The sequence below is a fragment of the Delphinapterus leucas genome, chromosome 5, assembly GCF_059928025.1.
Source record: "Delphinapterus leucas isolate spDelLeu-1000000601 "Yukka" chromosome 5, BTC_Dleu_Yukka2, whole genome shotgun sequence".
Classification (NCBI taxonomy): domain Eukaryota; kingdom Metazoa; phylum Chordata; class Mammalia; order Artiodactyla; family Monodontidae; genus Delphinapterus; species Delphinapterus leucas.
In genome coordinates, this window is record NC_143133.1 from 62,073,663 (window position 1) to 62,101,348 (window position 27,686).

The following is a 27,686-nucleotide window of genomic DNA, read 5'->3' on the forward strand; positions in this document are numbered from 1 at the left end:
ATTAGGTGGCGGGATATTCCTGTGCCCCACGGGAGGCGGCTGGGGATAAACTCCGGACGCCTTTTGTAAAGTTTGGTCCGCTCCACTTGCCCTCTCTGTCCGGGCCCCGTTGACCGCCCCCTCCTTTAGCGGCGGGCGCGGGCGGGGACATGGCCATGGGCTCGGCTTCCTGGCGCAAAGAGGCGCCGCGCCCGTAGCCGCCGCCACGCTGACCTCCCGCTCTCGCCCGCTACTGCGCTGAGCCCTGGCAACAAGCGAAGGCTGACGCCCAGAGGGGCAGAGGCGGCGGTGAGAGGGGCCCGAGGGCCCGTATGGCCGCTCTCCGCCGGCCGTTGGTGTGTGCCACGGAGCTCGCCCGCGTCGCCTCGGGCTCGGAGCGGCTCTGAGCCGCGCCGCCTGCGGGGATCGACCTAGCCGTTCCGCGGAGCCGCGGGCAGGAACCCGAGAAGCAGGAGTCGGCGGCTCTTCCTCCCTGAAGGCAATGTGGCCGGCCGGCGCGGGCACCAAGCTGCCCTGTCCCCGGGACTCTGCGCTCCGGCGGGCGGCTTTCTCTGGGAACCTCACCGCCCTGCCTTCTCACCTGATGCCAGCCGGCCGCAGCGTCCGGGTCTTCATCAGCGCCAACCCTGAAGGTAAGTCCTTTGCTTGCGCTTGTCCGTCTGTCCTTCTATCCGTCTACGCGGCGGAGCCAGAGAGAGTGCCATGGCACAGCCGGGCGCGCCGTGCGTCCCCGGCGTTCCCTTTCTCTAGCTAATACCGAGGCTGTCCTGAGCGCTTGGGACTTTAATTTGAATCACTTTTCTTCTTCCCTCGCTCATTGCTTCTGCCTGCTGACTTCCCCTGGGACACCCATTTCTCGCCCCCTGGGTTCTTTTCCCTTGGTCTAAGAAATGTCCGAGGTATTAACAGACGCTTCTGGAAGCTTCATCCTGCCACTCCCCACCCCCACCCCGTTTTTCTTTCCTTTAGCGGTTTCTTCTCCGAGGTTATCGTGAAACGCAAATAATACGTCCTCTCGCTCTCTCGGCTCCGCGGCAGATTCCTGAATGGGGGCTCCCTCCTCTGCCACTTGTTCAGGCCGAGGCGAAGTGAGAGCATGGGGTTCCCCGAGGCTTGCCTCTTGCCGGTGTGCTAGTGGGACCCTTTGTCTTGGGGAGCTAAGGAGACTCTTGTGAACCCAAGATCCGCAGAGATCGAGGGGAAACGCGCTGTGCGGTCCCGAAACAGGCTGACGCTGGTTTCCAGGTGAAGCGTTCAGGATGAGTTCATCTCTACAGTTGGGTCTTGGGCTAGATCGCCCCGGTCTAGAACTTGGCCTTCTCAGTCGTGTTCCAGCTAAAGGCTCGGGCCCTGGTAGCTGCTAAATGAAAACTTGTTGATTTATTGCATTCACAAATCACAGCGGCTGAGCTCCGGGTGGTCAGTTTTCTCTCATCACTGCCTATCAATTCACAGTCCTGAACGTTAACTTTCATTCCCAGTAAGTGAAGAAAAAGTAGGATGCATTTGACTTGGCTTGGATAAAACTGTAAGAGTTGCTCTTTCCCAGAAAAATAAGTGTTTGGCCCTAAGATGAGTTTATAGGAGACTGAAATAGGCGTGTGAGATGGGAAACTTGCTACACTCTAACAAGCCTTGGTTCTGACAAAGAAGTAAAGGAAAAAAAGAAAGTTAACAGTCATATGGATAGTCATCATTGCAAAACCCAAGGTTCTGGTTGCCTGTAAAAAGCATTCAGAGGACCTATAAAAAAATAGCTTTCTAAAAAAATTACTGTTTCATAAAACGCTAGCAGAAATTTCAGGTACAGTTCACCTTATGACAAAGGGATTGGGAAAAGAATCAAATAGATAACCCACAGTGATTAGTATTAGAAGGGCTGTACACTTTTGAGGGAGGGTATGACTGTCCTCTTATCAATTTACAACTTGGTTTCACAGCACTTAGTAATTAAGGAGGCTTTTTGAAAGCTGCAGTACATTCTTTAAAATTCCTTTCATCTGAACTATGTCTTACAGGATTTTTTATTTAAATCTGGATAAAGAAAACTGTGGGGCTGTGCAGCATTTTGAAGGACCTAAGGAAGTGTGCAACTTAAGTTTTCGGTGTTGTTTTTAAAAATATTGATAAAACAGCAGTATTTGAGAGAATTTAATTTTCCTGAGCTTAAAAAAAAACCTCATAAGAAGTGTTAAGTGTGCTGATGTAAAACCAGTTAAGTAACACTTTTCTTTAAACAAGTTGTTTTTAAATACAGTGAAAAGTCTGCTAATATCATTAGTAGTTTATTTTTCTTTACATTTGTGATTTCTAGGATAAAAATCAGTGATAATGGATTTATATCAAGTTAGCTTAATATTGAATTAATATTCAAGATTAATGTCATTTTTCTTAAGCCAGTACATGTGATTCTATAAGTTTTCCCATTTCTTGAAATACAGTAGAAGCTTCAGCGTGTATTAACATTAGGACAGCAGACAAGAGAGGGGGTGAATCATGCCTTCTGGTCACTGAGCTGGGCAGCTTGAACATTGATCTTAAAAGCCCAGAAATGTGACTCTTACCTGAGAAATTGCAATAGGAGCAGGACTTCACCTTTTATCCCAAATGGAGAGCCAAGGGTATATTAAATAGAAAAGACAGAGATAGGTATTTTTTTTAAGAGCCTGAACATGAAGCTTTGCGATCTCCGTAAATGCTCTGTCAGAGACAGCACTTTACCACCAGATCTTTATGGATATGACTCAGGAAGCAAATGGTTGTGTTTTGGTGCGATCCCGTATTAGGTTGTTGGCCAATACTCAAGAGCCTCTCCGCTGTCAAATTAAGACAAAGAATTTTATCTCATGCTTTTCTTTACAAGCCGGGAATGCAGTTTATGCTCTAAATAAAAGCTTCTCTGTGTTGAACTCATAGCAGTACTTTTAAGAATCCAGAAAGGATCTCCCTTAGATTGCTTTACAAAGCTTGTATGAAATTTCCCTATCAGTAATTAGGATAATACATGTTTTTAGAACATAAGTTAGCTCAGTCAGTAGTTCGGTTTTCGTTCTCAAACCCTGTGAGGATGGTAGACCAGAGGGTGTTCTCCCTATTTTACAGAGGAGAAAACTGAGGTACCAGGTTAAGCTAGTTGCCTGAACTCATCTAGCAGAATGAAACAAGCTGGAGCCTATAGGGGCCTCAAAACATCTCTCTTGGTACTTAGGTCCATGCCTGATTTCTGTAAATGTCTTACACCTATATGGTCAAGAAAATCAGCTAGCTGTAGTCAAAAATGCTGGCCTTCCTCTTGAAGCCTGACAGCCACAAGAAGCTGAGTAGCAGGAAGGAACCATAGCTGCCCTGACCCACTTTACCCCCATGAAAAGGTAGCCATAGGAGCATTCAAGGAAATGGCAGGATTTTCTGAACTCTGAAGGACACATTCCTATTCAAAAGCATATCTGCATCAGACCTGTCCCCACTGTGTGATAGACACTCGAGAAGAACCAGTGTGGGAGAGGAGTAACTGTCCCCCGTTCTCTTGCGTGGACGGACCTTGGACTTCATCTAGTCCCACCTCCCACCAACGTAGCAGTCCCATCTGTGGCATCTTTATTAATCCTTGGAATTTTTCCAGTCATTTAACCACTGTCTCTCTGCCAGAATGGCACTTATACCTCCTTGGAACAGTGGTTCTAAAGCACATATAAATTTCTCCACTGTGATTAGCCTGAATTGAATTGTCTGTGAATATGCAGAGGAGAGGAGCCTGCACAGTTCTCTCCCTGTGACTGAAATTGGAGGGGCCTGTTAAATAGTATTCCTCTTCTGTGCTTCATTTCTTACCCAAGGCTCCTTTCCTTATAAGGACACATCTCATATTGGGGACTCTACTTTCATCATCTCATCTAAACCTGATTACCTCCCAAAGGCCCCACCTCCAAATATGATCACATTGGGAGTTAGGGCTTCAACATATGAACTGGGGGGGGGGGGCAAACACTCAATCCATAACATTCTGCCCCTGACCCTCCCTCAAAATTCATGTCCTCCTGGCATGCCAAATACATTTATTGCATCCCAACAACTGCAAAAGCCTTGTCTTGTTGTAGTATCAACTCTCAAGTCTGAAGCCCAAAGTCTCAACTAAATAATATGTGGGTGAGACTCCAGATAGGACTCATCGTGAAGCGAAATTCCCCTCCAGCTGTAAAGCTATTAGATAAGTTATAGGCTTCCAAGACACCATGAGGGGACAGGCGTAGGATAAAGTTTTCCATTCCAAAAGGAATGAGAAAACTGGGAAAATTGGAAGGAAGAAAAGGATGAAGGGTTCCAAGCAAATCCGAAACCTGACAAGGCAAATGCCATTAGGTTTTAAGGCTCTAGAATAATCCTTTTTGATGTGATGCTTTGCCTTCTGGACGTGCTGGGGTGGCAGTCTCATCTTTATGGCTCTGCCGGGAGGGAATCACCCACCCAGGCTCCAGGAGGCCCTGCCCCCAAATCTTTAGGCAGAGGCCACCTCCCCTGTTGAAGCCCAGGTGATGCCTCCCCCAACTTTGAAACTAAGGAGGCAGCCCTGATGACCTCTGAATCTTTGGGGTCATTCTTCCTTTGTCTTCAAGAAGAACACATGTTCACAGGCAGTAGCCCTGCGTTTCCGGTCCTATAGGGCCTAAGAGGTCTGACAGCCTTCCTTTTTGTCAACCTGTCTCCTCCAGTTCACACTGGCCATGTTTCTGCTGGGCGGGGGGGTTAAGGGGGGACGGTCCATGCTTCACACATATACTCATTTCTTTACCAAATGGTTGTGTGACCACACCCTTACTGTTCTTTTCAGAACAATGTTTTTTGCAATATGGATAGACAGAGAACTTTCAAGATCATCAAGTTCTGGTTCCTTTTTGCTTAACAGTTATTGCTTCAGTTCATCTCTTTCTCATTTTACTATAAAGAGTTAGGAGAAACCAAGCCAATCCTGCAATACTTTCTTAGAAATCTCCTCAGCTGAACATCCAGTTTCATTGGTTCTAAATTCTACCTTCCACAAAACACTGTTCAGCCAGTTCTTTGCTACTTTATAAGTCACTTTTTCTCCATTGTCCAATAACATGTTTCTCATTTCTGAGAGTCACCAGAAGGCCTTTGTCGTCGATAGTCTGGTCATGATTGTTTATGTATTCTCTGAGAAGCCATCTCTCCAGCTCTCCTCTTTTCTTTCTGTGCTCTTACCAGAGAGTCTCCTTTAACAGTCCCTTCATGGCATGCTTGGCTTTTTCTAGCACGCACCTCAAAACTCTTCTAGCCTCTAGCCAGTTCCAGAGCTGTTTCTACATTCTTAGATATTTGTTAGAGCAGCACCCCACTTCTTGGTACCAAAATCTGTCTTAATTTCCTAGGGTTGCCATAACAAATTACCATAGATTGGGCTTTAAACAACAGAAATCTATAGCCTTACGATTCTGGAGTCTAGAGCCTGAAATCAAGGTGTTGGCAGGGCTGTGCTCCCACTAAAGGCTGTAGGGAAGAAACTTTCTCTGCCTCTTCCTACTTTGACGCCAGTCCTTGACGTCTGTGGGCTTGTGGCTTTATCACTCCAGTCCCTGCCTCATCCTCGTATGGGGGAGAGAGAACTCTTGTGTCTCTTCTTCTAAGGACAGTAGTCCCATCATGGAACCCTACCCTCATGACCTCATCTAAACCATTATCTCCCAAAGGCTTCACCCCAAAATACCATCACATTGTGGGGGGTTAGGACTTCAACATGTGAATTTGGGGGGATACAGTCCTTCAGTCCATAATAGGTAAAGTCTAAACCTGAAAAAAGACCAAATATTGCCTTTATAACTAATGAAAGCTGAAGCAGGCCAGTACTCCTTATCTGTGATCCTGTGGGCCAGATGCGATTTTGCAATTCCACATTTTTTTAGATTTAGGGGGTAAATGGTGCATATGCTGTTTATTATTAATATCTGATAACCAGATATGAATATGTTTATAAGAAAACATGACTAAGTGCTGTACTGTAGAACTTTCTGCAATGCTGAGGGTCTTTATCTGCATTATTTTGTGTGAGAGCACTATTTACATATGGCTGTTGAGCTTTTGAAACGTGGCTAGTATGACTAAGAATTTGAATTTTTAATACTTCACAGTAATTGACTTAAATTTAAATAGACTCACGTGACTATTGGCTGTTGTATTGGACACATAGCTCTAAGTGGGGTAATAAGGACTGTAAGTGGCGTCATGTCCATCAAGGTCAGGTTTTGCCACCATCGACTGAGGTCACTTCAGGTTTTGCGGCCATATGAATTGGGGAAAAAAATTGTTTTCAACACCGGGGGGATTTTGTAATTGCAGGTAAGGGCTGTGGCTCTTTACTGGGGAATGTGGCTTTTAACTTGAGACAAGTGGGTTTCCCAGTACTGAACCTCAGAATGGCACAGACTTACCCTCCCCATCACTATCAGAGTGGACAAAGTCCAGACCCCTCCCCGTGGACAGAGTTGAGCCCTCTAAAATTTAAGATACAGAGGAGCTGAGAAGAATGACAGGTTTACTTACAAGAGAGAAAGAAGGGGCTGGGCTGTTTGTGCTCAGATTTTCCTTCCAAATGCATCCATCAGATAAAGACACTTGTCCCCTGAGGAATAAGTGCCGGCCCTGTCCACGGCTACTAGTAGATCCCTCTGTGTGTCGGGAGACATCTGGAGTGGAGAGAAAGATACCTCCAATGCCTCTTTTGTTTGTTTCCCATCCCCTCACCACCCCCCCACACACAGATTTATGCACTGGTCATCTTTGAAGATTGTGCACTTTTGTCTACAATGTTAATGATTGGATGCTGAGTCCATTCCCACTTAGACTTCTTACTTTACTCGTCTTTGCATCTTCCCTGACTCTCTTCTCCATTCCTTTGGAGTCTTGGTGGGAAAGCTTATTCTCCAATTGCCAGAAGCCGCAGTAACAAGAAAGAGATAATCCCTACAGTTGCTGCATCCAATGGCCATTGGCTTTAGCTTGTGCTCCCAGACAAGAGGCAGAACGATGTGCGTCAAGAAATTCACAAGAAACCTATGAATATTCTTTACCATGGTTCTTCTTACCTTTCCTACAACGCTAATATCCAGGCTCCTTATTTTTTCATTGTTTTTATGAGTCACTAGAAAAAATAGTTAAGCACAAGAAGCATATATATACTCTTCTGATGCTGCAAGAATATCTTTCAAAGTTGAGAGTCATAAAGGAAAATATCGTGAACGGCTCTTTTATGATAAATGCACACAGGACATTTATAATAAATGAATTATAAAATTTTAGTGGTTGAGTCTTCAAGTCCTTCAGCAAACATTATTCAGGCAGGAGAGAATACTAGATACAAGTACAGACTTGAGAGCTAAACTAGCCAGGTTTGACGACTCCTCAGTCCACCGTGTAATGCAGTGATTTCTTAAGCATGTTGTTTAACTTATTTGTTCTCAGTTTCATAATCTCTAAAAGAAGACAGTAGTACCTGCCTCACAGGGTTATTGAGTAGATTAAATAAGCTAATAGACATAAAGCACTTAGAACTGTGCTGGACACTTATTAAACATTGTTTGCTATTATTATCCTTATCATCTTTATTAGTTTCCACTGTGATCCAGACACTGCAGGTATGGATATGCGGAGAGGAACAAGGCATTTCGTGCCCTCAAGGGAATGCCGTCTGTGAAGCTATCAGAACTCAGTAGTAAAATTAAAAGCCGTTCCAGATACTGTAGGAAACAGTGTAAGGGTTGAAGGAGTGAAAGTCAGGGGCACCATTAGGCATTTAGGTCCCATTGCCAAAGCTGTCACCCAGAGGGCAGGAAAATGTAGAAGCCACTGCCAGGATCACAGCTGCCGCTGGGGACTGGGTAGCTGGCTGGCTTCTACAAGCACGCGCTGAACCCGAGTGTCAACCACAGCTGGTGGCAGAAGAATCTCCCTGGTTCCCCTTGCCCTCCAGATCTCACACAGATTGTCCATCTGGCAGAAGGGGATTGCATTCGGACCCTGGCCGCAAGTACGACTAGGACCCTCCAGGCTTCCAGCCCCTCCATCACAAGGGAGAGAGTGAAAGAAGTGCTATCGGATGTTCAACCCCAAGAAGCAGTATCTGGCCCGGGGTGGGAGGGAAGGCATATTCACTCATTCGCTTATTCAACCACTAACAAGCGAATGAGTGAAGCACCCACTCCATATGGGTGCTGTTCTGGTGCTTAGAATACAACAGTAACAAAACAGGCCGGGTCTCTGCTCTCACAGAGTTTACGTGAATCATAAATTATATGTGATGGGCACTGAGCTAAAATATGAGCAGAGCGTTAAAGAGACAATGAGGGTGAGTACGCCAGCTTGGGGCCGAGGATGCGGGGTTGGGAGGGCCCCCCAGAGGAAGGAGTGGAGAGCCAGGGTGTAGAAACTGTTCTCTACGGTAATGGAATATGAGGCAAAGAGATGGCGAGATCTCTACAGGGAACAGAGAGGGATCACCTTGATTATTCAACGAAGAGCTTTTATCCTTTTGAATAAGAGTGGCGCTGATGTCTTGAGGTGATGGTATCGTTTGTTCCTTGAAAGTGGCTCATTTAGAATGACATTTAAGAAAGCGTGACTTGGACCATATAGGTACTCTGTGTCCAAATAGATCATGACTTTATGGTTTAATAAATCATCTACTGATCTTTAAAAATTCTTGTTACACCATAACAATGGTGCATTTGCCTTTTTTTTTTTTTTTTTTTTTTTTTTTTGCGGTACGCGGGCCTCTCACTGCCGTGGCCTCTCCCGTTGCGGAGCACAGGCTCCGGACACGCAGGCCCAGCGGCCATGGCTCACGGGCCCAGCCGCTCCGCGGCACGTGGGATCTTCCCGGACCGGGGCACGAACCCGCGTCCCCTGCATCGGCAGGCGGACTCCCAACCACTGCGCCACCAGGGAAGCCCGCATTTGCCATTTTAAAGGGCGTCTGCAAGTTTGTATTTTGTTTCAGTTGTCTGTTGCTGTGTATCAACTTGCCCCAAAACGCAGTGACGTAAACCAGTGATTTACTGGTTTACACATTTCTCACTCCTGTGTCTGGCTCCTCTGTGCTCCTCCATGAGGGCTCCCGCGCTCCAGCTTATTCTCATCATTCAGGATTCATTGTAGGGGATCGGCTTCCCCAGAGAAAGGAAGTGGAATCTGCTGGGCCTCTTCAGGCCTGGGCTCCGAAGTCCCAAAATGTCACTTTCCCTGCCCCTGCGTCCTATCTATGTGAGTCATTAAGGTGAGCCTAGAGTCAAAGGGAGGGGAAGGAGACGCCATCTCGTGATGTGGGGTGAGGCATGTGCATGCAGGGAGGGGAGGATTTCATGGTGGCCAACTATGAAAGCTACTGAAAGTCCCAGTTATATCGTGTGGTTTCTTTGGCTTGGCTTTGTCATAATTAAATTAAATGAGATAATACATGAAAATGTAGTAAACTGATAGCCTGACACAAAGCGAGTGCTCAACAAGTGTTACTAATCATAATAGTTGCTGTTGTGTTGATGATGAGTTGTTGAGGCTTGACAGTGACTCTGTAAACGGTACCCTTCTAGATCCCCCCAAAATCTGAACGGAGGGAAAAAAGACCAAAGAGTTTGCAGATAGGAGATCAAATTATCACCATTTTTGCTGACAAAGGTAACACCAGAGGATGCTTTTGTGCTTCCTAGCACTAAACATCGGAATGAGACAGTCTTCTGCCCCCACACTGGCAGTGGGGCTGGGGAGGGTGAGGGACGGAGGTTCTGCTCCATAGAACAGGAGTCTGGAGCGGGGAGCGCAGCCACGCTCTCTGTGGACAGACGGGTCGCTTCCCCAGAGAGAGGGGTGAGCAGGTGGGTGGAGCTTGCCTGGTTTATTCTTCCCACATTTTCCAGTCAAACAAGTCACCCTTTAACTTCCCACCCGATTCTGGAGAGGGTAAGCGGGGCAGTAAAGAGAGTCCAGGAGTCTTCCGCTCCAGAAGGGCTTCTCTTCCCTAGCACGAATATTCACTTATTTCTATTTTAGCATTTGTACACGGTGGAAGCCTTCAGTTACCCAGGATCATTTAAATCAGATCATCTAGTTTGACATACCCCAAATTATATCCCAGTGAAATATCTTAATACAAAGAAGAGGAGACAGTGAGCTATAGGGTGTTACATACCGTATATATAAAAGCAGAAATTACATGCAAATATCCGTATCAGAATACTTTTGTAAGATAAGTGCTTAGCAGGGCTTTAGGAAAAGTCACTTTATCTCTCTAGAAATAATTTGTCTTAAACCACTAGGTTTTTGGGGTACATTGATATGCTGCAATAGACAACTAAAAAGTACAAACTCACAAAGATGGCAAATGATAGAATTCCTACAGAGTAACAGGCACTCATCTACAAAGCAGTCGAGTTTGATAAAGTAAGCGGACAGTTCTTTTCAACTCAGGAAATTCTTTTAAGTCTCGTTCTTCATGGTCGGGTGATTTAAATAAAAGTAAAACTTGTAGATGGCTCACAAGGATTCATAGGTGCTGAGTTGTGTACAATCTAAAAGAAAATGATATTAACTTAAAGATTCCTTTGTATAACTTCTTCAGAGCTTAGTTTCCATCATTTTTTGCTGTAATTAAACAGAATTCATTCTACAAATTAACATATCTTGGCTGTTGTATAATTAGAAAAAGATTTGTGTGATACTAAGTTACTGAAAGGTTAAAAAACTGCAGCTTTGGATGCAATTCAAAGGGAATAATACCCACTTCCAATTAAATACTTCCTTGAAATCTCATTTCCAATCCAGAATATTTCAAAGACTTTGACATGGGGGTACACTCAAAACAGAGAGCAAAGCCTAGATGTCAGGTGTCTTATTCCAAGAGTGATTGCAGAATCTAACTCAGAAATGAAATCACAAAATTGAAAGGGTATCCCTCATAATGCTGAATCTGATCCATTATGTATAGTATCATTCAGAGAGATTCTTGCCCCTGAACGTATTTTCTTTATATTTTATTCTAAGCTGCACCATTGGTTAGACAGGCGTTGTACACACCAAACTCCTAACTGATTGGTGTGGAGAGTTACAAAGGAAGTTAGGGACACATGCTGCTGCCTTTATTTTTTAGACTCATCCATCTAGGAGGCAGGACCAACACAGCTGCCAAAACCATCAATGCAAACACTGGCTGTGAGAGGGATGTTTGTGTGCAAAGGTCAATTGGAATAATTGGAATCAAACTGTCATATCTGATATCCCAGTCAGGCAGGAACTGGTCAAGTTTTGTTAAAAGGGAAAGACCAAGATGTATCAAATCTAAGAGAGAGCCCTCTCTTCTGCAGTGGAGTGGCCAGCGGGGAAACTGGTCCAGCTGCAGGTGATGAGAAGCAGTCTCTCTGCTGAGACCGCTGAAAAGAAGATGTGAAAATAAAAGCTCCCCCACCCCCCGCCCACCCCCAGCAGAGTCCTCCCGGCAGACCAGTGGCGTATAGAGCAGAAACCCCCTCCCCACCAAGCCCCGCCCAAATTGCAGATCCAAGAGAAAAATGAGTGAGGATTGTTTTAATCTGTTATGCAGTAATAGATAAGTAAAAGGCATAAAATGAAACAAATGCACTATAGTGTGGGCTGGCTAAGGTGAAAGAATTTGGGGGGCACATCTGGATTTGCATCCAGAGATTTGTTATAATCTTGGTAAAGCATTTAATTTCCTCAAGCTTCATTGCCCCTCAAACTGCTGAATGTTGAGCATAATATTGGGTTGACCAAAAGGCTCGTTTGTTTTTTTGCGTAGCATCTCACGGAATAATAACAATGGTAACTACCTTACAGGGCTAGCACGAGAAATAAATAAATAAGCACCTAAGACAATGCCTGAAAAATAGGGAGGGCTTAAACGTTCTAGATCAGAATTTGCTAAAAGCCCTAGGCGATACAGAAAAGAAGAGGTGTAAGGTTACAAGGGAATGAGAATTACTTGAATAACTGCTCTTTTGTCATATTAAGAGAGATGAAAGTGGAGAGGAGGTGGGGGCAGTCTACCCACAGATCCAGCCTTCCCAGGCATTCCTGCAGGACCAGCTCTAGTGCACAGAACCCATCCCCCTACGTTGCAGTCCCTGTTGCCTCCCACCCTCACCTCCAGCAGAGCCAACCCTCTCTCTGGCAATATACCCAAACTCCTCATACCTGTATGGCTCCCCTGCTCTTCTGGGTGAGACTAGGTCCCTACAGGGATGGTTGTAGAGACCCAACCGTGCAGACCCCATCCCCCAGGCTAGAGCTTCCATGAAGCCACATTCCATGAATACAGCTCCTGATTTTTTGCTGTAGCCACCCAAGGGAGAGGAAAATTGGCGGAGAAGGGCGTCTTCCTCTCAGGAAAGCAGGGACTGAAGGATGAGATGAGAAGAGATTTCTGCCATGAAACCAGACAACAGCAGTGCAGTTTTAAGTTTCTGTGCAATTCTCACAGAAACAATTGAGAAATCAAATACTGCTAATGTTATGGTCTAGCTGCACTGTGACTTTGGGGACCAGTTAGGAACCTTGCCACTTTCTGTAACATTGTCTTTATGGCAAGTTTCATTTTGTGTTCCATTTAAATCATGCGCAGTCAGGCTTGCGTATCAGCCATTTAGAAGTTGGAGAGATTTGAGCGTTTTCGCTAGAGAACTTTCTCATTTTCTAATAGCCTTGTGTGTGCGTGTAGTATAAATGTTTGTGTCCTAGAGGCGACCTGTGGTTAGGAGGCCTGAAATGAACTGAAACGTTTTGCCTTCTACTTTTGGTTTGGACAGTACCTCTGCTACCTTGGGCAGTTCTCCCTGGGACTCTTTTCCTCATCTGTAGAATGAGGTAGATGAAACACAGGGCTTCTGGGACCTCTTCCAGCTTCAGTATTACATTACTCCATTTCTTTGAAACTCCACAGCAGTTCCATTTTGTTTTGTTTTTAAGAAGAGGAAGTGTGGGCTCTAGCTCTGCCTCCTACCTTTGTGAACGATTACTCTGTCGTCGGAAAAATGATCATAATATCCTCTGACCTCCTTGACTCAGATGTTTGTCATGATAATGGATGGAGGAGCACTTCTGAAACCGCAGTGTACTGCAGGAGTGAACACTGTTGATTATTGGAATGTCGAAAGTTTAGCAGAGGACAACCAGGTCAGTGGGAAATCTCACCAGGATTTAGAAACCCTTCCCACCTGTTCAGTATTAAAACTGGAGAGTGTGAGTAGGATGAAATAAGCATAAACGTCCTCTTCTTCAGGCCTACAGATGAGACTTTTAGGTTGACAAACTTGTTGGGCCTTTGGGTGAGGTGGTTGAATATAAACTCCTGGATAGAAGGGGTTGCATCTCCACCCTGAATTGCGTGATGGGATTCATCATGTGTGTACATCCAACACAGGATACACACAGGGACTAGTGAGTAATCGAGCCTAAAGGTTCACAATCTGGAGCTGGAAACACTTGAGTTTGAGACCTTGCTCTGTGCCATTTTCTGACTCGGTGACCTTAAGCAACTTATTTAAGCAAATCTACAATTAGAGAAATTTTCTCTAAAATTGAACATATCATAGGATTCTTATGAGGCTTAAATAAGATAAAGCTTGTGAAATGCTTATCACCTGCCTGGCACATAACAAGTCCTCATTAAGTGTTAACTAGGTTTATTTTTATCGTTGTTATTTATTAGCTCCATTATCTCCTTACCTAGCAGATGCTGACAACTCAGCTAGTTAAAGAGGTGACATCAAGCCTGGCTCAACTAGCTGGCAGTCATTAAAAACAAACAAACAAAAAAAACCCCTCATCTGCCAGTGGTATCTTGTTGCCCACTCAATTAGAAGAGGGAAAGATATGTGACATGATGATACAGTTGGGAAACATTTATATTCTATTTGTTTATATTAAGCCAGAATGTTTATTTCCAGCTGTCAAGGTTGATATCTTAAGAGGCCATGGTTGTTACAAACATTTTAAAAAGTGCTTTTGTAGAATTATCATCAGAAATAAGCTTATGAGCTAGGAGGATAGGCATGCCTTCTTGCTTTACAGTCAGACCCTGTTTTTAATCAGAAATTCACAACAGTCATTTTACAAATATTTATTGGGGGCTTTCTACATGCAAGACACTGTTCTAAGCCCAGATGATACAGAATTTAACTATGTTAAATAACTGTGTTTATTTAACATACACATCACCCCTACTGTCATGGGTTTCATGTTCTAATGGAGGAATCATGTGAAAAAAGCAAATAAATTAAAATATCTTTAAAATATCTTTGTAAACTTTGTAAACTCCTTGGGATGATGCATACCATGAAGAAAAATGAAGCAAGGTAAGGAGAAAGAGTAATAGGCAGAATTACTTTCCCATCAATGAGTGGTCAGAGAAGGTCTGCCTGATGAGATATTTGAACAGAGCCATGCACGGAAGGGAAGAAGGGAGCCAGCGAGATAACATGGAGGACAAGCATTTCTGCCAAGAAGTGCATGCAAAGAAGAAGCAGTAAGTGCAAAGGTCCTGAGGCACAGCATGCCTTAGGTGCCCAAGGAGCAACAAGGTCAGTGTGGTGGAGAACAGATGGAGACGGCAATTTTCACAAAATGTAACACCCCAGTATAGCAGGCACCAACCAACCAGAACAGATACTGTCTATCAGCAGCCAGTAAGCTGCACCTGTGTGTCTCTGCTGAGCATCAGCCTTGGTAGACAATGAGATCAGGGAACATATGGGGGCCAATATCATGTGCAGCCAGCATGTTATCTAGACTTAGCTCCATAAACCAACTTTACCCACAAAAGATAAGGATTTTTCACTATTGATTTGGGTAGTATCCCATTCATTGATTCCATTTATTTTTAAAAGTGATTCTAAGAGAAGTTTCCAAAAATATTTCCAACATTGTTGGAAAAGAGGGTGTGTCAATATTCACTTGGATGTATATGTAGGTTCGTTAAAAACGAACCTGATCAGTGTTTTGTTTTGTTTTTTAAATTCAGCAGTTGTTCAGTGCCCTAATGATGTAGAAAGGTGTGCAGCCTAACCTGCCTCTACTGGCTGCCTGGGTCCCTGGGAACTAGAATGGAAAGGGATGAGAGACATAATAGTCAGATATTCAGAGGAAGCAGGTGGCAAATGGCCCCAAACCTTGGAAATAATACCCATACAAGAGAGGAAAAAGCCATTTAAACATATGTGGCCTGGCTAGACAGGAAAGCCTCTGTGAGGTGGCAGAGAGGATGGGGCCAGTCTTGGTCTCTGGGTGCTGGAAAGATGCATTGGCTCTGCTTGATGTAGCTCCAGGTGAATCCCTTAACCAAGGTTCATAGGAAATCTTTTACAAATTCTTTTTATTTTATTGTTTTTAAATGAGTTCAAAGTTTATTTCCACTGAATGGATGAGAAGGTCTTTCAGATCAAGTGAGGAAAAAGCGTCAAATTTCTTGAACTTTAAAATATTAGGCAATAATAAACATTAGAACAAAAAATTCAAACTTAAAAAATAGATTTTATATCATCCTTGACTTTTTATCCATCCAGATACTGGAAAGTTTCTTTGTTACACGTTTCTGAGTAACATAATGTTATTACTTGGTATTTAAAATACCTTCATGTAGAGCATATCTTATTTTTTTTTAATAATCTTTATTGGAGTTTAATTGCTTTACAATGGTGTGTTAGTTTCTGCTTTATAACAAAGTGAATCAGCTATACATATACATGTATCACCATATCTCTTCCCTCTTGCATCTCCCTCACTCCCACCCTCCCTATTCCACCCCTCTAGGTGGTCACAAAGCACCGAGCTGATCTCCCTGTGCTATGCAGCTGCTTCCCAATAGCTATCTATTTGACATTTGGTAGTGTATATATGTAAAAGCCACTCTCTCACTTTGTCCCAGCTTACCCTTACCCTTCCCCATATCCTCAAGTCCATTCTCTAGAGCTGCGTCTTTATTCCTGTCCTGCCCCTAGGTTCATCAGAAACTTTTTTTTTTAATTCCATATATATGTGTTAGCATACGGTATTTGTTTTTCTCTTTCTGACTTACTTCACTTTGTATGACAGACTCTAGGTCCATCCACCTCACTACAAATACCTCAATTTCGTTTCTTTTCATGGCTGAGTAATATTCCATTGTATATATGTGCCACATCTTCTTTATCCATTCATCTGTCGATGGACACTTAGGTTGCTTCTGTGTCCTGGCTATTGTAAATAGTGCTGCAGTGAACATTGTAGTACATGACTTGTTGAATTATGGTTTTCTCTGGGTATATTCCTAGAAGTGGGATTGCTGGGTCGTATGGTAGTTCTATATTTAGTTTTTTAAGGAACCTCCATACTGTTCTCCATAGTGGCTGTATAAATTTACATTCCCACTAACAGTGCAAGAAGTTTCCCTTTTCTCCACACCCTCTCCAGCATTTTTTGTTTGTAGACGTTTTGATGATGGCCCTTCTAACTGCTGTGAGGTGATAACTCATTGTGCTTTTGATTTGCATTTCTCTAATGATTAGTGATGTTGAGCATCCTTTCATGTGTTTGTTGGAAATCTGTATGTCTTCTTTGGAGAAATGTCTATTTAGGTCTTCTGACCAGTTTTGGATTGTGTTGTTTGTTTTTTTGATATTGAGCTGCATGAGCTGCTTGTATATTTTGGAAATTAATTATGTCAGTTGCTTCATTTGCAAATATTTTCTCCCATTCTGAGGGCTGGCTTTTCATCTTGTTTATGGTTTCCTTTGCTGTGCAAAAGGTTTTAAGTTTCATTAGGTCCCATTTGTTTATTTTTATTTCCATTTCTGTAGGAGGTGGGTCAAAAAGGATCTTGCTGTGATTTATGTCATAGAGTGTTCTGCCTATGTTTTCCTCTAAGGGTTTTATACTGTCTCGCCTTACATTTAGATCTTTACTCCATGGAGTTTATTTCTGTGTATGGTGTTATGGAGTGTTCTAATTTCATTCTTCTACATGTAGCTGTCCAGTTTTCCCAGCACCACTTATTGAAGAGGCTGTTTTTTCTCCATTGTATGTTCTTGCCTCCTTTATCAAAGATAAGGTGACCATATGTTCATTGCATTATCTCTGGGCTTTCTATCCTGTTCCATTGTTCTATATTTCTGTTTTTGTGCCTGTACCATACTGTCTTGATTACCGTACCTTAGTAATATAGTCCTAAGTCAGGGAGCCTGATTCCTCCAGCTCCGTTTTTCTTTCTCAAGATTGCTTTGGCTATTTGGGATCTTTTGTGCTTCCATACAAATTGTGAAATTTTTTGTTCTATTTCTGTGAAAAATTCCATTGGTAGTTTGATAGGGATTGCATTGAATCTATAGATTGCTTTGGGTAGTGTAGTCATTTTCACAATGTTAATTCTTCCAATCCAAGAACATGGTATATCTCTCCATCTGTTTGTATCATCTTTAATGTCTTTCGTCAGTGTCTTGTAGTTTTCTGCATACAGGTCTTTTGTCTCCTTAGATAGGTTTATTCCTAGGTATTTGATTCTTTTTGTTGCAGTGGTAAATGGCAGTGTTTCCTTAATTTCTCTTTCAGATTTTTTGTTGTTAGTGTATAGGAATGCAAGAGATTTCTATGCATTAATTTCGTATCTTGCTACTTCACTAAATTCATTGATTAGTTCTAGTAGTTTTCTGGTGGCATCTTTAGGATTCTCTGTGTATAGCATCATGTCATTTGCAAATAGTAACAGTATTACTTTTTCTTTTCTGATTTGGATTCCTTTTATTTCTCTTTCTTCTCTGATTGCTGTGGCTAAAACTTCCAAAGTTATGTTGAATAATAGTGGTGAGAGTGGGCAACCTTGTCGTGTTCCTGATCTTAGTGGAAATGGTTTCAGTTTTTCACCACTGAGGATGATGTTGGCTGTGGGTTTGTCATATATGGCCTTTATTATGTTGAGGTAAGTTCCCTCTATGCCTACTTTCTGGAGGGTTTTTATCATAAATGGGTCTTGAATTTTGTAAAAATCTTTTTCTGCATCTATTGAGTTGATCATATGGTTTTTATTCTTCAGTTTGTTAATATGGTGTATCACATTGATTGATTTGCGTATATTGAAGAATCCTTGCATTCCTGGGATAAACCCCACTTGATCATGGTGTATGATCAAGTGTATGATCCTTTTAATGTGCTGTTGGATTCTGTTTGCTAGTATTTTGCTGAGGATTTTTGCATCTATGTTCATCAGTGATATTGGCCTGTAGTTTTCTTTTTTTGTGACATCTTTGTCTGGTTTTGGTATCAGGGTGATGGTGGCCTTGTAGAATGAGTTTCAGAGTGTTCCTCTGCTATAATTTGGAAGAGTTTGAGAAGGATAGGTGTTAGCTCTTCTCTAAATGTTTGATAGAATATGCCTGTGAAGCCATCTGGTCCTGGGCTTTTGTTTGTTGGAAGATTTTTAATCAGAGTTTCAATTTCAGTGCTTGTGATTGGTCTGTTTATATTTTCTATTTCTTCCTGGTTCAGTCTCAGGAGGTATGTGCTTTTGTAAGAATTTGTCCATTTCTTCCAGGTTGTCCATTTGATTGGCATAGAGTTGCTTGTAGTAATCTCTCATAATCCTTTGTATTTCTGCAGTGTCAGTTGTTACTTCTCCTTTTTCATTTCTAATTATGTTGATTTGAGCCTTTTTCCTTTTTTTCTTGATGAGTCTGTCTAATGGTTTATCAATTTTGTTTATCTTCTCAAAGAACCAGCTTTTGGTTTTATTGATCTTTGCTGTTGTGTCCTTGATTTCTTTTCCATTTTTTTCTGATTTGATATTTATGATTTCTTTCTTTCTGCTAACTTTGGGTTGTTTTTGTTCTTCTTTCTCTAATTGCTTTAGGTGTAAGGTTAGGTTGTTTATTTGAGATTTTTCTTGTTTCTTGTGGTAGGATTGTATTGCTATAGACTTCCCTCTTAGAACTGCTTTTGCTGCATCCCATAGGTTTTAGGTCATTTTGTTATCATTGTCATCTGTTTCTAGGTATTTTTTTAATTTCCTCTTTGATTTCTTCAGAGATCTCTTGGTTATTTAATAGCGTATTGTTTATTCTCCATGTGTTTGTATTTTTTTACAGATTTTTTCCTGTAATTGATATCTAGTCTCATAGCATTGTGGTTGGAAAAGATACTTGGTATTATTTTAATTTTCTTAAATTTACCAGGGCTTGCTTTATGACCCAAGATATGATCTATCCTGGAGAATGTTCCATGAGCACTTGAGAAGTGTATTCTCTTGTTTTTGGATGGAATGTCCTATAAATAATCAATTAAGTCCATCTTGTTTAATGTGTCATTTAAAGCTTGTGTTTATTTATTTTCATTTTGGGTGATCTGTCCATTGGTGAAAGTGGGGTGTTAAAGTCCCCTACTATGATTGTGTTACTGTCGATTTCCCTTTTTATGGCTGTTAGCATTTGCTTTATGTATTGAGGTGCTCCTATGTTGGGTGCATAAATATTTACAATTGTTATATCTTCTTCTTGGATTGATCCCTTGATCATTATGTAGTGTCCTTCTTTGTCTCTTGTAATAGTCTTTATTTTAAAGTCTATTTTGTCTGATATGAGAATTGCTACTCCAGCTTGCTTTTGATTTCCATTTGCATGGAATATCTTTTTCCACCCCCTCACTTTCAGTCTGTATGTGTCCCTAGGTCTGAAGTGGGTCTCTTGTAGACAGCATATATATGGGTCTTGTTTTTGTATCCATTCAGCCAGTCTATGTCTTTTGCTTGGAGCACTTAATACATTTACCTTTAAGGTAATTATTGATATGTATGTTCCTATTACCATTTTCTTAATTGTTTTGTGTTTGTAGGTCTTTTCCTTCTCTTGTGTTTCCTGCCGAGAGATGTTCCTTTAGCATTTGTTGTAAAGCTGGTGTGGTGATGCTGAATTCTCTTAGCTTTTGCTTGTCTGTAAAGGTTTTAATTTCTCCATCAAACCTGAATGAGATCCTTGCTGGGTAGAGTAACCTTGGTTGTAGGTTTTTCCCTTTCATCACTTTAAATATGTCCTGCCACTCCCTTCTGGCTTGCAGAGTTTCTGCTGAAAGATCAGCTGTTAACCTTATGGGGATTCCCTTGTGTGTTATTTGTTGCTTTTCCCTTGCTGCTTTTAATATGCTTTCTTTGTATTTAATTTTTGACAGTTTGATTAATATGTGTCTTGGCATGTTTCTCCTTGGATTTATCCTGTATGGACACTCTGTGCTTCCTGGGCTTGATTTACTATTTCCTTTCCCATATTAGGGAACTTTTCAACTATAACCTCTTCAAATATTTTCTTCAAATATTTTCTAAGTCCCTTTCTTTTTCTTGTCTTCTTCTGGGACCCCTATAATTCGAATGTTGGTGCATTTAATGTTGTCCCAGAGGTCTCTGAGACTGTCCTCAGTTCTTTTCATTCTTTTTTCTTTATTCTGCTCTGCAGTAGTTATTTCCACTATTTTATCTTCCAGGTTACTTATCCATTCTTCTGCCTCAGTTATTCTGCTATTGATTCCTTCTAGAGAATTTTTAATTTCAATTATTGTGTTGTTCATCATTGTTTGCTTGCTCTTTAGTTCTTCTAGGTCCTTGTTAAACGTTTCTTGTATTTTCTCTATTCTGTTTCCAAGATTTTGGATCATCTTTACTGTCATTACTCTGAATTCTTTTTCAGGTAGACTGCCTATTTCCTCTTCATTTGTTTGGTCTGGTGGGTTTTTACCTTGCTCCTGCATCTGCTGCGTGTTTCTCTGTCTTCTCATTTTGCTTGACTTACTGTGTTTGGGGTCTCCTTTTACAGGCTGCTTGTTCGTAGTTCCTGTTGTTTTTGGTGTCTGCCCCCAGTGGCCTAGGTTTGTTCAGTGGGTTGTGTAGGCTTCCTGGTGGAGGCGACTAGTGCCTGTGTTCTGGTGGATGAGGCTGGATCTTGTCTATCTGGTGGGCAGGACTGCTTACAGTGGTGTGTTTTAGGGTGTCTGTGACTTTATGTTTTTAGGCAGCCTCTCTGCTAATGGGTGGTGTTGTGTTCCTGTCTTGCCAGTTGTTTGGCATAGGGCTTCCAGCACTGGAGCTTGCTGGTCATTGAGTGGAGCTGGGTTGTAGCGTTGCGATGGAGATCTCTGGGAGAGTTCTCGCCAATTGATTTTATGTGGGGCCAGGAGGTCTCTGGTGGACCAGTGTCCTGAACTTGGCTCTCCCCCCTCAGAGGCTCAGGCCTGACACCTGGCCGGAGCACCAAGACCCTATCAGCCACATGGCTTTCTAAAGAGAGCAGTGTTTGTGGTGAGTCTGGCCTCCAGCCAGTGGGTCCGATGCTGACACACTCCCGTCTGCTCCTATTAAAAATTCTTTAAGAGGGAAAACTAAGGCAGCAATTCTGAAGCCCATTATAAAGTTGATGGGGCAAGGACCACCAGCCCTATGGTGTCTGCATCATTGAGGGCAGTAGCAGCAGCAATGAGATTGATGGTGATCAGTAGCGGAAGCTTAAGTGAATTCACCTGGGGCACCTTACAGCCCAGCAGCAGCTGTGATATGACTGCTGTCTGGGACAGTGGGGATGCATGGTACGGGTTTCACAGCTGTTAAGATCCCAGGACACTGTATATGTAGTAAAACCTATAATTGCAGTAGCAAAATGTAATGGCACACAAGGAGAATGCATAAGCCATGTGTTTCATAGCAGATCCCCAAGGTAATCAAGAGTTTCATACTGGCTATTACTTTTTCATTCATGCATGTGTCCGTTCACTCACAGGACCAATAAGTGTATGGTTGGAGCTGTCCACTGCTTCCCCTCTCCCAGTCTGGTTTGGAAGCTGAGGAAGCATGGGTTACACAAGCTTTCAAGATGTTAACAATCACAAAGGATTGTGTGGCTTTTGGCTCTGGAATCTGAAAGTGCCAGGTGTGTCTGGATTTCACTACTTCATAGCAGTGTGTCTTCTTTCTGTGAGCCTTTTAAATGGGGCTAGTAATAGGACTTGTAAGCTTCCTATGAGAATTACTGGGATAATATATGAAAAGCACTTAGCTCTGTGCCTGGCATAATAGACACATTAAAGCTAGTTCTGATGATTCAGAATGAGAATAGAAGTATAGACTGGGGAGTGTGGGGGAAGAGGAGGAGAATGAAGAGGAGGAAGAGGAAGAGAAAAGAAAAGGAAGAAGGTCGAGCAGAGGGGGAGGAAAGGAGTTAGGGAGGAGAACATGCAGGGAAGAAAATAGCCGAGAAAAAAAATCAAACAAATGTGCCAAGCTATGTGAAGACAAAATATTCAAGCTCCCTATAAATTTTAAGAAAGTCAGAAATTATTTAAGAACCAGAGACTGATAGACTGGAAGGGGCCCTAAATGATGTTTTTTTTTAAAGGAGAAGGATTTTTTTTTTACATGAAGAAGAAATGATTTTAACAGTAAGATTTTAGATGGTCATTGGAATCAAATGATTGCTTTTATTCCTGTTTGCTGAGTTCCTGTAAACAGTGAGATGAGTAATACTTTCTGAGCATCCCTGAAACAAGATAGTAATTAAAGAGAATTCTAGAGTTGTATCTGATGGTTATTAAGATGGAGATTCCAGAGTACAGTTAATAGCCATTCATTTCAGATTGAACTAACCAAGCCGTTCCAAACCAAAGGAGATTTTGGACTCAAACTTCTTCTATCTATCTGTCTACTTCCAATTCTAAGAGGTAACTGTCAGCTTAAAATTCAGTGCCTGGCCGAATTCAGATGTGATAGGTGATTATTTTTTTTACCAGTCCCTTCCTATAAAATAGGAGGATATGGAGAATTTGAGTGGTTTGCTGAAAGTTACATAGCTGGCATAAACCCTATCTGTCAAGAGCATTTCAGAAGATCTTGCTTTATTCTGGATGTGATTTGGGTAGTTTCTCCCCCTTAGGTAAAATGATGTTTTTCTACCTGCCCTCATCCTGGAGTTGTCTAATCGTTTTGGTTTTTTACAACTTGCTGACCTTTTTCCTAAATAGATCATTTGGTTTTACAACCAGTAAACTTTGTGTTCTGGAGATTTTGCCCAAGGAGGTTGAATAGATTTATATCTGCATGTGTCTATATATTTCAATATGTATTTGAAAGCTGCTAAGGTTATATAGCACTATGAAATTTCCTGCTCCACAAAATAAAATGAAAACAAATGCCCTTATCCTGTAACAAGACATTTTCAAAAGTTCAAAACATGTAAAAATGAGGCTTTATTCTGTAAGAAGTAAAATCAGAAATAAATACGGGATCTCGCCCTTTTTCATTAATGCCCTTATATTCTGTGTACATATGTAAGTAATTTCCCATTTAAGTTCTATAAAAGATTGATCATATTTAGATGTACATGATATGTTTCTAAACATTTTAGCCACTTAATGTCATTTTCTAATCAAAATGACATCTGCAAGATAAAAATAACGTTTAGAACATTTGTTTTTGGAATAACTTTTTTCTACCATAACAGCTATACTATCAAAACACACTGAAGGTGTTTACTGCAAAATCTATAGGGTAGAATGAACCTCAGAATAGGTCTGCCAGCCATGAAGTACTTAAATTAATGCAGATTTCAGCAATATTAAAAACAGATCAAAACATTCTATCAAGCCCAAGTCCAGACCATTCCATGACTGGATTGTAAACTTTTCTACCCCTCCAAAACAAGGGGGAGACAGAAGGAAAAGGTCTGTTTCATGGTAGTGACAATACTGAATAATTAAAAAGGGGGGGTAGATAGGACCTTAAGATCCAGATATAAAATGATTACAGCTGCCCCTTAAACAACGCAGGTTTGAACTGTGCGGGTCCACTTACACATGGATACTTTTCGGTAGTAAAAACTACAGTACTGGGCAGTGCATGGTTGGTTAAGTCTGTGGATGTTGTTGACCTGCAGACATGAAGGGCAGACTGTTATACATGGATTAAACCCCCATGTTGCTCAAGGGACAAGCGTACTTCCAAGAGTACCAATTTACCTGTGGTAGATTACATGAACAAGTAAGATGTAATTGAGCCTACTCTGCACAGTCTCTGTAAAGTCACAGAGAAGTTTGAGACGTGGGATCTACACCCATGAACTTGCAAAATAGCTACTGGCATTGACATCTGAAAAGTTAGGAAGCATCTAACAAATGTAAAACATTTGTATTAGTTCTGGAGGTTCTAGGGGAGAATCTGTTTCCTTGCTTTTTCCAGCTTCTAGAGTCTGCCTCTACTTCTTGGGTCATGGCCCCCTCTGCATCCTCAAAGCCAGTAGTGTAGCATCATCCACGTCTCTCTCTATGACCTCTGTTTCCATTGTCATGTCTCCTCTGATTCAGCTTTCATAGTTACATTTCCTCCTCTCCCTCTGACCTCCCAGTCTGGTCTTAGTGTGTTTTTTGAAAACAGATTTGCATGTTTACCTTGTACCAGGAATTATTATTATTATTACAATATAGGTAAAATAATAACTGATAACAATTACAACAATTAATGATAAGTGTGCTCTGCCCCCAAGGACTTCATGTCTGATAAAGGGAGAGAAACACAGAAATAGAAAATAATAATTGGATGTCATGAGAGTTGTGAAAGCTGCTTGACCCTAGTGGTATGGGACCACTACATGCCTCACTCCAGTTCTGATTCCTCAACCATTGTCTACTCTTCTTTTTTTTTTTTTTTTTTTGGTACGCGGGCCTCTCGCTGTTGTGGCCTCTCCCGTTGCGGAGCACAGGCTCCGGACGCACAGGCTCAGCGGCCATGGCTCACGGGCCCAGCCGCTCCACGGCACGTGGGATCTTCCCGGACCAGGGTACAAACCCATGTCTCCTGCATCGGCAGGCGGACTCTCAACCACTGCACCACCAGGGAAGCCCTGTCTACTCTTCTTAATCTGCTTCTCCCTTACCTGCTCCTGTGACCTGTCTTATTTCCAATAGGAGCCCTCTGTGCAAAGAAGATAGCTGTGTAGTCAGAAATTATCCATGTGCCTTGTCATCAACCCGGAAGCATCTACACTACCCCTTACCGCCTGTGGGATAAAGTCTTATCTCCAAGAGCCTGATTTGCCAAGCGTTCAATAATTTGGCATTATCCTACCAGCCAGCTAATTTCTTTCTGTACCCTACCCTCACCATATCCCCCCAAAAGAAGCCTTTGTGTTTCAGTTTTAAGGTCGACCTCCTAGGGGAATTATTTAATATCAATGTTTTAAAAAATCATATAGATCCCATTATTGCTTCACCTTATCTAATGTCTATGCCTTGTTTCCCAATTCATTGTCAACTAATTAAGGGCTAGGACTCTGTTACAGTCATCTATCAATTACGAGCACCTTGGACAGTGCCTTGCCAGACAGGCGCCTAGTGAATGAATGTGCAGTATTACAATACATAGCTTGACTGTTGATAAGACAATTACAAATGTAGATTGCCATATGGTCCTTTTATACAGTAAGATCACTCTCCGGCATTAGTGATGTCCTGTAATTATTAAGAGCTTTTAAAAGGCTATTTAATAACACTTAGGGGAAAAAGCAGACCATTGGCATGAGGAGTTCGTTTTTAAGAAAATTATTTAAAAAGTTAGTTTTTAAGAAAATTATTCTGGCAGCCATATGCATGAGGGGTTGAATAGGTGAGGGAAACTGGAGGCAGGTAGACAAGCCATAAGGCAGATGCAGTAAATCAAGCATAAGAGGTGAGTGAGTATCTGGAAGGAGTTTCCCAAACACCTAGCATAGCCTATTAACATCCATTATTTAAATGTTGCTAAAGCTTATTTGACAAATGGAAATAAGTTATCAGGCTTTATTCCATTAATTGATCAAAAAAGGTCCATTTTTAGGCAAGTAAGATCAGAGTGAATTCCAGATTTCTCACAGCAGTGATTTTTAAGCCTAATCTTCAAAGAATTCCTTTGCCATTGTGAGATTTATTTTTATTAGTATCACATCGATGTGTACATTGCTGGTTTTATAGGAATTAAATAGCCTGCATCTTTCGCTAGAAAAAAGAACACGTACTTGTATTACAATCACAAATAAGATTTTTAGAATAAAAATTGAACATACTGATAGTGGGGATGCCAGTCATAATTTGATTTGATTCAAGACAGCCGATGCTTGTCTCTTTTCATGCTGCTCTCAATGATTGGTTGTACTTTTTAATTAGGGAGAATATGAGCTGTGCAAAATTGATGTCTAGAATATTAAAGTAAAAAGTGGAAGGTTTATCCACAGTCTTCTGAACAATGATCTTTCATGAAGTACAATTTATATATAATGAAACACACATATCTTAAGTGGACAATTTGAATTTTGACAATGGATTCACTTGTGTATCCACACCATAACAGAGCTATAGCACACTTCCATCACCCCCAGAACTACCCATGTGCTCCCACCTGTCAGTCTCCACCCTACATAAGCATCATTCTTCTGATTTCCATCACCATAGGTTAGTTTTATTTTTGAATTTTATTCCAGTGGAATCATACAGTAGGTACTTGATCTGGATCCTGTCACTCAGCATAAGGTTTTGGAGATTCGTCATTGTTGGGTTTGTATCAGTAGTTCATTCTTTTTCTTTTTTTTTATTGTTGAGTCCTATTCTGTTTTGTAAACATAAAACTTGTTTGTACATTATCCTTTTGATAAACATTTAGGTCGTGTCCAGTTTTTTGCTCTTAAGAATTAAGCTGCTAAGAAAGTTTTTAAGAGTGTCTCTATATTTTTTCATTGTTGATTAAATACCTAGGAGTAGAATTGCTGACTCAAAGGCTGGCTGGATGCTCAACCTTATAAACTGTCAGTTTCTGAAAATAGTTGTGCCATTTTACACTCCCGTCAGCAATAGATGAGCAATTAATATGCTTTATATAATTTGGAGTTGTCAGTCTTCTGTTGCATGTGAAGTAGTACCTCACTGAGGCTTTAATTTTCATCCTTCTGAGTAAAATTGATATTGAGCATCTTTTCATGTGCTTATTGGATGTTCATATATCTTTTTTGTGAGGTGTTTTTCAGGTTTTTAACTGATTTTTCATTGGGTTGTTTGTCTTTTATTATTGATTGGTAGAATTATATATTCTGCATACAAGTCTTTTGTCAAATATACATACATAAATATACATACAAATATTTATTCACAGTCTGTAACATGCCCGTTTTCTTTCCTAAACTGTCTTTGGATGAGCAGAAGTTTTCAATTTTGGTGAAGTCTACTTTACCAATTTTTTTATATTTAGTGCTTTTTGTGTCCAAAGAAATCTTTTCCTTTTCCAAGATAGCAATTATTCTCTCATGTTTTCTTCGCGAAACGATGTAATTTTAGCGTTTAAGTTTAGGTCTCTGCTGCAGTTTGAGTTGATTTTTATATATGGTATGAGACGGGTTGGGATTCATTTTCTACACGTTATCCGGTTGACCTTGTGCCATTTGTTTACAAGACTTTCTTTTCTCGCGTTGAATTGCTTTGACAACCTTGTTGAAAATCAATTAACCATATACGTGGATCTGTCTTTGGACTGTGTTCTGTTTTATTGGTTACTTTGTCAATCCCTACTCCAGTACCACACTGCTCTGATTACTGTAGCTATACAGTAAGCCTGGAAATCAGGTAGTTTAAGTCCTTCAACTATGTTTTTCTTTTGCAAG

General features: G+C 41.5%; 1 protein-coding gene across 1 annotated transcript in view; it reads left to right on the forward strand.

Annotated features, from left to right (window-relative positions):
• The first annotated feature begins 481 nt into the window (after window positions 1-481).
• LOC111170757 (NACHT and WD repeat domain-containing protein 2) overlaps window positions 482-27,686 on the forward strand; it is a 108,743-nt gene continuing 81,538 nt past the window's right edge. The window contains exon 1 of the mRNA XM_022566305.3: window positions 482-632. Coding sequence (XP_022422013.2) covers window positions 482-632 — 151 coding nt within the window. The remainder of the gene's footprint in view (window positions 633-27,686) is intronic.